The 12,748-nt window shown below is 36.9% G+C and overlaps 1 protein-coding gene across 4 annotated transcripts in view; it reads right to left on the minus strand.

The window, feature by feature from the left end:
• GSK3B (glycogen synthase kinase 3 beta) overlaps positions 1–12,459 on the minus strand; it is a 218,908-nt gene extending 206,449 nt beyond the window's left edge. For 2 of the 4 annotated variants that reach the window (XM_066241852.1, XM_066241851.1), the window contains exon 1: positions 12,319–12,459. In XM_066241852.1, coding sequence (XP_066097949.1) covers positions 12,319–12,406 — 88 coding nt within the window. In that variant the 5' untranslated portion in view covers positions 12,407–12,459. The remainder of the gene's footprint in view (positions 1–12,318) is intronic. The other 2 variants (XM_066241850.1, XM_066241849.1) reach the window with 1 other exon arrangement.
• Between the last annotated feature and the right edge of the window lie 289 nt (positions 12,460–12,748).

Below are 12,748 nucleotides of genomic sequence, written 5' to 3' on the forward strand. Positions count from 1 at the left end.
ATGAACAACTATGGTGTCGCAACAAAAAACTGATGCTTCTCATCTCTCTCCATTCCTGTCTATCACTATCTATCTCTCTCTCTGACTCTCCTTCTGTCTCTGTAAAATAAATAAATAAATAAATAAATAATAATCTAAACGTCAATTAACTAATAAAAGAAACAAATGGTAGCATTTCCATACATTAAAATATTATTCAGCAATAAATATGAATAATATACTGATAAATGCCATTCCATGAATGACCTAAAAGACACTATGGGAAGTAAGAGAAGCAGCCACAAAAGGTCACAAGTTAGATGAAGATATTGATATGAAATGTGGAGACCAGGAAAATCGATAGAGACTGAGGACAGGGGCTGCCTAGAGCTGGGGGAAGGGGAATACAGGGAATAACTGCTAGTGGGCACGGGGACTTTTTTAGGGGTAATAGAAAAATGTTCTAAAATTAAATTGTGCAATGGTTGCACGACTCTGAAAATACTAAAACCACTCAACTCCACAACTTTAAATGGATGAATTTTACAGTATATGAATTATTTCTTAATAAAGCTGTTTTTAAAAGGAGGTGTGATCACTATACACTACTTGCTTCTGGTAAGAACACTGCTTATTATTTAACCGAGTAGACATTACCTAAATTCTAATTTACATAAAATAATTTAACTAAAAATAGTGGTATAATTATATTAGCATGACAGCAAAAGGGAAATGGGGGTGACAATAATATCTACCATAATGAGAATACAATAAATACCTTCAAATAATTTTAGGAAAGACAAAGAGCATACAAATTAAAATTATGGCAAAAACTACTAGAGGAAATAGTCTCTGAGAAATAGAAATGGGGGATAGAAAACTAGCTTTCATAATAAGACTTTTTACACTATTTGATTTATTTAAATAATATGAATGAATTACTTTAAAAAATAAAAAATTAGCCTGACCTCTGGTGGCGCAGTGGATAAAGCGTCAATCAACCTGGGAACACTGAGGTTGCCGGTTCAAAACCCTGCACTTGTCTGGTCAAGGCATATATGGGAGTTGATGCTTTCTGCTCCTCCCCCTTTCTTTCTCTCTCTCTCTCTCTCTCTCTCTCTCTCCCCCTCTCCCTCTCTCCCTCCCTCTCTCCTCTCTAAAATGAATAAATTAAAAAAATTAAAAATAAATTTAAAAAAATAAAAAAAATAGAAAATTATTTTTTTTAAAAATGACTAAGGGGTGCTTGGTTTATGAGCTGAATGAAACCGTGCGCTCTTAAAGAGGTAAAAGGCACAGGCTTCATTGACATTGACGCACTCTGCGCCTCTGATCTCTCAAGAGAACAGGTTTTTTCCATCTAAGATGTTAGAAAATGGAAAGTTAGTGGAAAAAATAAATTACACTGTCTTTTTCTTTATCATAAAATAAACAACCATTTCCAGCAAAAACAAAAGTAGTATCTACTTAATACAATAGATCATTTTTCAAATACACTGTGAAGTATTTTAAACATGCTACTTAGTAAGTGTCCATTGGTTGTAACTATTAGCATTTTACCTCTTATTGCCATGCATCCTCTCAATTTTGCTTACTCCTCATCTAATGCATATTCAGAATAAGGATTTAATGATCTAAAACATTTAGATTTAGTTATGGAAAAAAACCAGAATTTTCTAGAGTAATTGATTTAAATATTGTTTTAATTCTAACACTCTAATGCTAAAGCAATTGTCGACTGAGGTGTGTATGCACAAAGTATAATTCCATGTTAGGAGAAATCTGTAAACATTCAGATTATCTATAGACGGATACGTAAGAAATTAAGAGTGCTGGCTGTTTCCAGGAAAAGGAACTAGTAACTACAGAGCAGGAGGAGGAGAAAGATGTCACTGAATACCTTTTAAATTTTGAATTGTATGAGTAAATTCTATTTCTTAAAACAAAATATGTAAATAAGCATGTAACTAATCATCATATAGCACCCAATTAATAATATTGTGGTGATTACTATACATTATGTAAATATATGTACATACAATTACAATATATATTAATATTGAAACCCTATTAACTCAAAGCATTCCTTTTCCTTTCAGAGTCGAAACAATGTGTACAGTGTCAAAGCTCTAAAATTCCAACAGAACAGCAAATGAAATGCAGTACTATTAGTCTGATGATGGGCATATCTTAGTACCTCCAAATATTCAGGTGCTGCCTCTACAAACTCGGAAGTCTAATGGTAGTCATTTGACTCAGCTCAATAACTTCAACACAAGTCACTAAGAAAGTGAAGAATCAATTTAAATAAATTAACTAATTTTAAGGATTAAGGGAAGTAGGGGAAGTTGCATTTTTGAAAGATAGGTTAGCCTTCTTAGAAAAAAATTAAAAACACAATCTTTTTAATTAAATTAGCCAGTTAAGCCCCTAAGAATTTCTTAAGACTTCCAAAAGAGAAAAAAGTACTTTGCCATGACTGTCCTTTTTCCTCAGGTCCACGATTAAGATATCCACCTTTTCAATTCTCCTTACACAGGCCACATATATAACTGCTCATACAAATTAGAAGATATTTCAAAATGAATATGAAGCGATAAAAAACATTTATTTTTATTAAACAAGAACATCAGAAAAGCAAACAAGTCAAAGAAAGTTGTTCTATTATGCAAATAAGATGCAAAAACCAACTTTTATTTCATTGGTGAAAATGCACTATACAAAAGGCTGAAAGTTCTGGAGTATCTGAACGTTTCCTGATCCTCTAATTTTTGTGAGCAGTGTGTATTTGGTAAAGTTGTTCTCTAACAGTTAATCATAATTCATAAGAAAGCATAAATGACTCCACGCAGTGCCTTCAAGCATTCTAAACAGAATATATAGGCAGTTCTAAATCCAAACAGCAACTCCATATAAGCCATATAAGAAAAAAATAAAGACAGCTTGAAACATGGTGTCACAATGGATAGAGCATCAACATGGGACGCTGCAGGTTCAAAATCCCAAGGCTGGCTTGAGTGCAGGATTGCCAGCTTGAGCGTGGGATCATCAACATGATCCCATGGTTGCTGATTTGAGCCCAAGGTTGTGGGCTTGAGCAAGGGGTCGATGGCTCAGCTTGAGCACCTCGGTCAAAGCACATATAAGCAGCAATCAATGAACAACTAAAAGTGGTGCAGCTATGAGTTCTCATCTCTCTCTTCCTCTCTCACTCTCTTGCTTAAAAATAATAAAAAAGATAATAAACCTTAAATCAGATAAAATATTGTCTGAGTAATAAATGTAGATGGACAAATGGAAGTAAGAATTGGAAAAAATATTCTGGGATAACAGACTGAAGACTTTAGAGCCTTTATCCATATCACTGAACTTCAGCTGGAGTTGGTCAACCAGATAGCATGAGATGATCCAGTTCTCTTCCTATTCATCATGTCAGTAACCAACAAATTAGAACATGTTTGATGTAATGAGAAGTTATTACAGAACCACAGCTACCCAGAAGAAACTTTCCTGACTTCTGCCCTTTTAAAAGAGAATGTAGTTAGTATAAATTAACCTTCTCTAGGTCAACATTTTGAACAATCAACAGGAGCTGTGTGAGCCTACACTAAGTAAACCCAATATGCTTGTTTTCCTGAACTGTTTATCTATTCTTTTTAGATGTGATACTTAATATCAATATCTATTCATTCCCTTCTAATTTGCAATTTTAGAAAACCAGACACCTGAATTAGAGCTATATTAAAGAATAACAAAGAAGGTTAAATAAAAGTCTAAAAACCAACCTATGAGCAAAATGCATGCACCATTTGTCTGGGAATTTCAGCATCTCAGAAGCTTTTTTGGTTTACTTCCTGATTCCCAAAAGGTGATATTCCAAATAACCCAATTCTAATTCTACATTGATGCAGAGCTATTATTCTTTAGGGGAAAAAAAAAATCCTGAAGGCTCATAGTTCTAGATCTAAATAATGTTCAAAAAAGATAATTTGACTAATTTACTTGTGCATATATAAACAAAACAACAGGAAAAAAACCTTTTATGAAATTGGCTATCAAATAGTAAAAGGAGAAAGAGAAAGAACACTTAGAACATTATACAACCTACAAGAATCGATGAAGAGAAATAATAATCCTTAATTATGGCTAATTTGGTAAATCACATTCTAGTATGCCTGGAAGTATCAATACATAAATACACCAGATTCGCTTACAAACAATCAGTACTTTTCAGTAAAAACCAGTGCTCTGAATGAACATTAAATGAAAAATAGCATATATTTTCTATTTTTCATTTTGCACTGCCAGAAGCCCAAATATTTTCAATTTCAATGTTTGTTTTAAGAAGTTTTCCCTGAAATCTTAAAATAATTGAGGATTTTTTCCAAGCCAACTATAAGTATTTAAGTGCTGTTACCCGCTAACAGGCTTGCCTGAATCCAATTACAAAAACAGTACTAATAATGAAAGTCTTATACAGTTACTGCTAAATTATCAATGAAAGACTAGTCTACATAAAAAGCAAAAGGCATTTTAGCTTATCTCTGGAATCTAAGTGCTATAGTGATAGCAATCCATTCTCTATAACATACAAATAAAGAGCAAGGGCTCTAGAATCAGAATGCCTGGGTTTTAAATTAACAGAGCCAAGCTCTTGACCAGGTAATCATGGACAAGTTGCTTCACCTCTCTGAATCTCACCTCATCTATAAAGTAGGAATAATATGTAGTATTAGCTACTCTGTAGAGCTGTTGTAATGACTGCAAGGAGATACTGAAAATGAAGAATGTAGCAGAGTACTTAGTACACAGCAAACATTCAATAGGCATATCATATGTCAATGACATTATTATTAATGTACTCTAATTAATACTTTCTATTAAAGTAACCTATTTTATTTTCTAAGCCAAGGATTTCAACATGGGACAATTAACGGTAAAAGAAAAAAAATGCAATACTAATGTTAATGCTATGCACCAATGCTACTAATATTTTTGCCTGCCCATCTACCTTTCTGGCTTTGGGGCATGCCTAGCCAATCCTAAACCTGGAAATTCATCTAAATTATACCATTATCTAAAATACAAGTTTCCAGAAAAAGTTACTCCTTTGTCAGAAATGTTCTTTTTATTATTATATTGGTTTGAAAGGACAATCAAGAATTTAACAACTCTAGATTATGTTAATAAGGGAACATGTTAAGGATCGTATCTGTGCCCTTGTTGGGCATGGTACCCTGAAGACAAAAAGAAAAGCTGGTTTGACAGTACTAGTTTCAAAAAAAACAATTCATCATTTTGCTTCAATTTGATCAAACCAAGATACTTCTAAGAATACTACTCAATAAAAAAAATATATGACTCAACCATTTACAAATTTTTAACTTCCATACCCTTTGAAGGTAACCCTTTCTCCTTGAAACATAAGCAAAGTGGAAAAGGGACCAGTAAACTAGACTCCAGAGTTGTATCTTTGTATCTTGTACCAGACCAAGGATGATACAGACACAAGTATATACTGACATAATTTACTGAATGTCCATTATTTGCTGGGTATTAACTCATTTTTAAAAAAAGGATAAGCCTGACCAGGCGGTGGATCAGTGCATAGAGCGTCGGACTGGGACTCAGAGGAGCCAGGTCGCCAGCTTGAGCGCAAGGTCTCTGGCTTGAGAAAGGGGTCACTTGGTCTGCTGTAGCCCCACCCCCAGGTCAAAGCACGTATGAGAAAGCAATGAACAACTAAGGTGCTGCAACAAAGAATTGATGTTTCCCATCTCTCTCCCTTCCTGTCTGTCTGTCCCTATCTGTACCTCTCTCTGTCTCTGTGGGGAAATAATTAAATTTCTATTTAACTCTACTGTCAGTTTTTCTTTGCTTTTCTGTTCATACAGGTCTTTATATAAACATACATTTCTACATCACATTCAACCAATTTCAAAGATATAAATGTCAATCAAGGAAGATTTATACCAGGGGTCCCCAAACTTTTTACACAGGGGGCCAGTTCACTGTCCCCTCAGACCATTGGAGGGCCGGACTATAAAAAAAATACTATGAACAAATCCCTATCAAAACGGGAACAAATACAGTATTTAAAATAAAGAACAAGTAAATTTAAATCAACAAACTGACCAGTATTTCAATGGGAACTATGCTCCTCTCACTGACCACCAATGAAAGAGGTGTCTCTCCGGAAGTGCGGTGGGGACCGGATAAATGGCCTTAGGGGGCCGCATGCGGCCCGTGGGCCGTAGTTTGGGGACCCCTGATTTATACCATCCAAGATAGTAACAAAGATTGCAACCTCTACTTTAAAACCAATGAGCCATGAATACTTCTACATTTGAAATCATGAAAGACTCCCTTTTCACAAAACCTATCAAAAAAATGCTAGAAAATAATGCTAAACAGTGCAACAAATTCATTTACTCATGATGATTACGTTCTTAGTAATATAATATCTGGGAAGTCAGGTTGGTCCTGTTAGTACTAGCATCTACTCCTGTCACACCCACGTGCTCTGCCCACCATTCTCCATTATAGGGTGGAGCATCATACAAGATACCACAATCTCACAGCCTGTCCATCCCCATCTCTATCTCACAATCTTGAGTCTTATTTAAAAATAAGCACTCTAACACATGCTTATTAGAAAGTACTGAACTGTGGCACCAGTGTCAGCACACGTATGTTTCACAGCCTCCTCTATACTTGAAGCACACACAAATACAGAACTGCCCCAGTCTTGGAATCTGCTGACACTTGTAAAAACTGCAAATTTCTCCAAAACAGTATCCTACACCTAAAACTCAAGTCTAAAACAAGGGGCAGACAGCCCATAGCACAAGTATGACCTTTCAGCTGAACCACACCAGTGAAATGAGATGTCACCGGTCATCTCATTTTCTAAATGTAATTCCCACTCAGCCATAAATTGATCTGAAAATCTCTGGGTTCCCTTGAAGTTTTTTCCCAGTACCTATTCCTCATTTCACAATTAGCCTTCTACAGGTGCATGCAACAAGAGAACATGCAATTCTCATATGAAGGTCATAGTGTTTTAACAACTCTGGAAAGGTTCAATTGGGGAAAAAATAAAAATAAAGTTTTCATGAAATGAGATCTCTTTCATATCAACATGGATAATCTAGAAATTAGCTATATTCTAATAAGCTAATTTTTAAATGTCACAAAATGATCACTTCCTTGAGAATAGAGGAATTCTTAAATTGCCACCTAGTTTTTGGTTCTAATCACCATACAAGGAAATACACAATATGCAAATACTATTAATCATCCTCTCATCACAAAAAAAAGAAAAATTTTGATCTAAAAAAAGCTTTATATGCAAAAATAAGTAATACTCAACTTATTTTCCTTTTTCCAAATCTTATATTTAAGCCTAGACAATTAGCTAAATTTTCATCAAAAAGCACACCAAAGAAATTTACTACTATTATTTTAACCTAACCACCATAGAAAGTCCCATACTTTCTCTATTTTGATTACAGTATCAAGTGATTCCACAGAAGAAACTGTATAGCTATTCACATTTACAATAATTAATAACATTTGAATTGATGTAAACTAAAATGTTGGCTTCACCATAGTAAATAAAAAGAAATATTTCAAACATACTGATTTAAACTTGCAATGAGTGCTTAACTCAACAAACAGTTAAATACTACTTCTTATAAAAACTTTTAATTTCCGCTGGACCCTTCACAAACCAAGTGAAAGCTGCTATTATTATTACCACTATTATTTGTGTGTGTGTGTGTGTGTGTGTGTGTGTGTGTGTGTGTGTGACAGAGACAGAGAGAGAGACAGAGAGAGGGACAGATAGGGACAGACAGGCAGGAAAGGAGAAAGATGAGAAGCATCAATTCTTCACTGTGGCTCCCTAGTCTCCTTAGTTGTTCTTATTACCACTATTTTAAATGCAAGGTTGACCTGAGAGTAATATTTTTTGAAAAACAAGTTTTAAATTGTACCAAGATTAAAAGCTATAAAAAATTCTGAAATTTTTAAGTCATAATTTAGTGCAAAAAATATTTTTGTTGTTTTCAAATAAGCGACCATGGCACTATTACTACTAGATTTCAAGTGTAAAGCTTTTGAATCTACCTTAAAAAATATTTTATTTTTTAGAACTTTAATAAAAAGTGTTTAAATGAAAACCCTTAGTTTGCTACTTCCAAAAATAAATCTGACATTTTTAAGTATAGAAAAATTAGAAACAGTGCAATTAATAGGCTGGAAAGTTAAACATCATTGCCAGTAACCAACTACTGTCTGCTGAATTTCAAGGGAATCTATTGTATATTAAATTTTTAAAAAGTGAACACAGCCCTGGCCGGTTGGCTCAGCGGTAGAGCGTCGGCCTAGCGTGCGGAGGACCCGGGTTCGATTCCCGGCCAGGGCACATAGGAGAAGCGCCCATTTGCTTCTCCACCCCTCCGCTGCGCTTTCCTCTCTGTCTCTCTCTTCCCCTCCCGCAGCCAAGGCTCCATTGGAGCAAAGATGGCCCGGGCGCTGGAGATGGCTCTGTGGCCTCTGCCTCAGGCGCTAGAGTGGCTCTGGTCGCAACATGGCGACGCCCAGGATGGGCAGAGCATCGCCCCCTGGTGGGCAGAGCGTTGCCCCATGGTGGGCGTGCCGGGTGGATCCCGGTCGGGCGCATGCAGGAGTCTGTCTGACTATCTCTCCCTGTTTCCAGCTTCAGAAAAATGCAAAAAAAAATAATAATAATAATAAAAATAAATAAATAAATAAATAAAAGTGAACTCATCCACCCTCTCATCTCAGCACTTTTCTCAACTTCCCCATTAAAATCAACAATATAACTCGCAGTCAAGTCTTCCAGACCAATAACATCAGAATTTATTTTTAACTCCTGACTCCTTCCCAAATATTCCCCTTCAACCCAATCCAAAGTCCTGCCAGTTCTTCACTCACACTGTTCTCTCAAATGTGTTCTTTTTAATCCATTTTCACATTTTACTTCATATTCCCTCATGGTTCAAAACACACTATACTATCTCCCTAAAAGGTCTCTAATGGCTCAACTCTAATCCATCAATGCAGCTGCCGAAATCATCCTAAAGTACCTTGGTCCAGCCATCTACAGTAAATTCCAATCTCTCCTCAATCTTAACCAAATTTACAGGTCCCTCTACCCTCCTTCAGCAGAGATTGACATATTTCTTAAATTCTACCTCTCATTTTCCTATTTAAGCCCCTTTAATTCAGATGTACCAACTTGTTCGATAAATACAAAAATCATTTACCTATCATACAAAATCACCATCTCTATGCTTCTGTCCATTCTTTCGAACTAGAATCCTTTGTGCTTCTCTAGCAACTGAAGTTACTGCCTCTTTTAACACCTGTCTTAAAACACACCTCTGCAGGAAGTCTTCCCTTTCCAACCCATCTGCCTCACCACTTTATTCTTTGTCCCTATGAAAAAAGCATTCTATTTATAGTATTTATAATCTTAGACTCATCTTGATATTGTCTTCATATTTTGTCCGATAACCTGCCTCTACTACTAAAAAACTTTTGCGGCCAAGAACTATTAATATAATACAATCTGATACGTATCTCTCTTTTGAACAGATGTCCCTTAGAACACTAGCACTCAAATATTTAACGATTCCCCTTTCTTCCAAAATGTCCTTAAAGTCAAGACTGTCAAAAACAATTAGCAATGAACACCAACTTTTTAAATGTTAAAGTGACCCATAGGGTAATACAAAACTAAACACTTGAACCTACACACTTTACAAGAGTTACCCCATCAGTCAAGCATCCATACTATCAAGAATTAAGGTGTCATTTTCAAAGAAAATCCTGGAAAAAAATGAAAAGTCCAAAAATATAACATCGTAAGCTATTCTGTTTTGTTCTCTGAAACAGATCTAATAAATTAATCACCTAAAATTGATTCGAAGTGGTTTTTAAACCATATTACCAAGATGAAAAAACAAACCAGTACCACAAGAGGCTGTTAAATAGCCATTATAAGATTTGCTTGATCATAGCTGAAAATTACCCCAGAATTTTAGAATTTTCCTTTCAAATGACCCCATGAAGTGCTTAGAAAGCTTGCCCCTTCTCTGAAATATTACCATCAGCCTCCCTCTTCTCTTACCCTGCATTCTGTACTAGCTAGTCACTCTACAACACAAAAAATTAACTTTCAAAAATAATCTCCCATTCAGCTATTACCTTAGACTACTGTTTCGGGCAAATTCCAAAAGCCAACATGAATTGAAATCCTGAATTCGGTTAAAATCATTTTATGTTGTTTAAGAATATAATCAATTTCATGTAACAGCATATACTTTATTATTGATTTTAAAGAGAAAGGAAGGGAGGAAGAGATGGGGGTAGGGGAAGAGGGGAGAGGAAGACAGAAAGGGAGGAGAGAGAAAGGAAAGGGAGAGGGGGGGAAAAGGAGAGGGGGGAAAGGAAGAGAGGGGGAAAGGGAGAGAGAAGGAGAAGGTGGGAGAGGGGGGAGGGAGAGAGGGGAAGGAGAAAGGGGGAAGGTGGGAGAGGGGGAAGGTGGGAGAGGGGGGAAGGAGAGAGGGGGAAGGTGGGAGAGGGGGGAAGGTGGGAGAGGGGGGAAGGTGGGAGAGGGGGGAAGGTAGGAGAGAGGGGGCAGGTGGGAGAGGGGGGAAGGTGGGAGAGGGGGGAAGGTAGGAGAGAGGGGGCAGGTGGGAGAGGGGGGAAGGTGGGAGGGGGGAAGGTGGGAGAGGGGGAGGAGAAGGGGGAAAGGGAGAGATAGGGGGAGAAAGGGAGAGAGGTAAAGGGACAGGAGGAAAGAGAGAGGGGAGAAGGGGAGACAGGGGGGAGGAGAGAGGGTTCAAGGGACATGGATTTGTTGTTTCACTTATTTGTGCATTCATTGGTTGATTCTTGTATGTGCCCTGACCAGGGATTGAACCCGCAATCTTTGTGTATTCTAAGGACACTCTAACCAACTGAGACACCTGGCCAGGGCATAGCATATACTTTTTTTTTTTTTTAATCTCAGTTCTTCAGTTCTCTCCTTCTTCTAGGCAACAAAATAGCTTTTCTTTGCCTTCATCATGCCCCTTTCTCACGGAATAAGAAAAAATTTTTATCAAATTCTAGAAGTATGTTTAATTAAGCTGTCATTAAACAGCATATAAACAAACCCACCAATAGGGGCACACTGAACCACTGGATACTTAGTATACTAAACACCTCAAGAACAGACTTTTCAGCACAAATCTGGGACAAGGGTACACTCTAACAACAACACTGAACACAGCCCAAATAACCCCTATTATATCCAGAACTACAGCCTTCTGCTAAACCTTTAAGGAAAAGGTCTAAATCCATGTTCTCACAAATACATAGTTTACAGGAAAACAATGCAAGAATATTTATAATATCCTAAGAAGAGAACCTCTAACCTCTAGATCATTTAACAAGCATGGAATGCAAGAGCACCCCAAAACTGAACTTAAATGATAAGTCAGTAACAATTAATATTCAACTTAGTTTTTGGCAATATGACAATACAAACCTCAGTCAAAAATTGAACCTACTGCCAAGTCACCTTTTGACTAGACATAAATTATAGAGGTAGATTGGTGATGTCAAAACGGTGTAGTTCAAAGATAACATGTTAAACCACTCACCCAGTTTAAAACAACACATGTAGAGATACTACTGCTACAGTTCCCACCAGTCCCTTGTAAAGGAAGGAATCAATACTCGCCTCCCAACCTGAATGCTGGTTCCTGAGCAAGTACATCTCAGAATTCAGAATACTTTGTATAGTCACACAAGCAAGTAAGAAATGTTACAAGACTGTAACACTTAGTATCTCTACTAAGTATACAAAACTATGATAACCCCGAGACCTGAGCTAACTAAATTATCCCTCATTCCAAAAGATATACAATGAGCAAAAACATACATAATGGTATACGAATCAAGTCTTGTCCTCTCCATCCAAACGGATGCGCAAGTAAAACACTTCCACCACTATTTTAACTTGGATACACTCAAGCACTTAACGAAGCTGACTACCAACAGCATAAGAAAATAAAAGTTTCAAAATCAAATCATCCAAACACAAATCACATCCTCTCAACTCAAGGTTAATGAGACCGGGAAGGGGCATGGGAGGAGAAAAGAGGGAACTGCCTCCAGCTTGACTGAAGACAGATTTTCGCCTGTTCCCATTACCTCTGATTGTTATATTAGGAGGTCTAAGATTTAAAGAACCCGATATGCCAAGGTTTCTCATTTTAAGGATGAGGTGGAGAAGAGGTGTAAAATAAAATCAATACTCACTGCTAACTTTCATGCTGCCAAAAGCTGAAGGCTGCTGCACTGGCTTGCAGCTCTCCGCAAAGGAGGTGGTTCTCGGCCGCCCTGACATGATTCCTGTCTTCCTGAATCACCTTCTTTTCCTTCCTTCCTCCTTTTCTTCCTTTTGTTTTATGTTGGAGTGTTAGGTTAATGACAAATGAGGCATTAAGTTCTCCCACAAGAAAAAGAAAGACTTCGTCCTCTTGGCTTTTCACTCCTTTTGTATAGCTATAAAAAAAAAACGAGCGATGTACTTCTCCTTTAAGACAGATCAGTAGGGATATTTAACATATAGATGATTTGGGGCTGGGGGAAAAAATACAATTCTGTCCTCTCCCTTTCCTTGGGAGAAAAGGGGGGGGGGGAAATCCTAAAAAATATATGTATATATCACGCGAAACGGGGGTAAATA

The sequence above is a fragment of the Saccopteryx bilineata genome, chromosome 8 (genome assembly GCF_036850765.1).
Source record: "Saccopteryx bilineata isolate mSacBil1 chromosome 8, mSacBil1_pri_phased_curated, whole genome shotgun sequence".
Classification (NCBI taxonomy): domain Eukaryota; kingdom Metazoa; phylum Chordata; class Mammalia; order Chiroptera; family Emballonuridae; genus Saccopteryx; species Saccopteryx bilineata.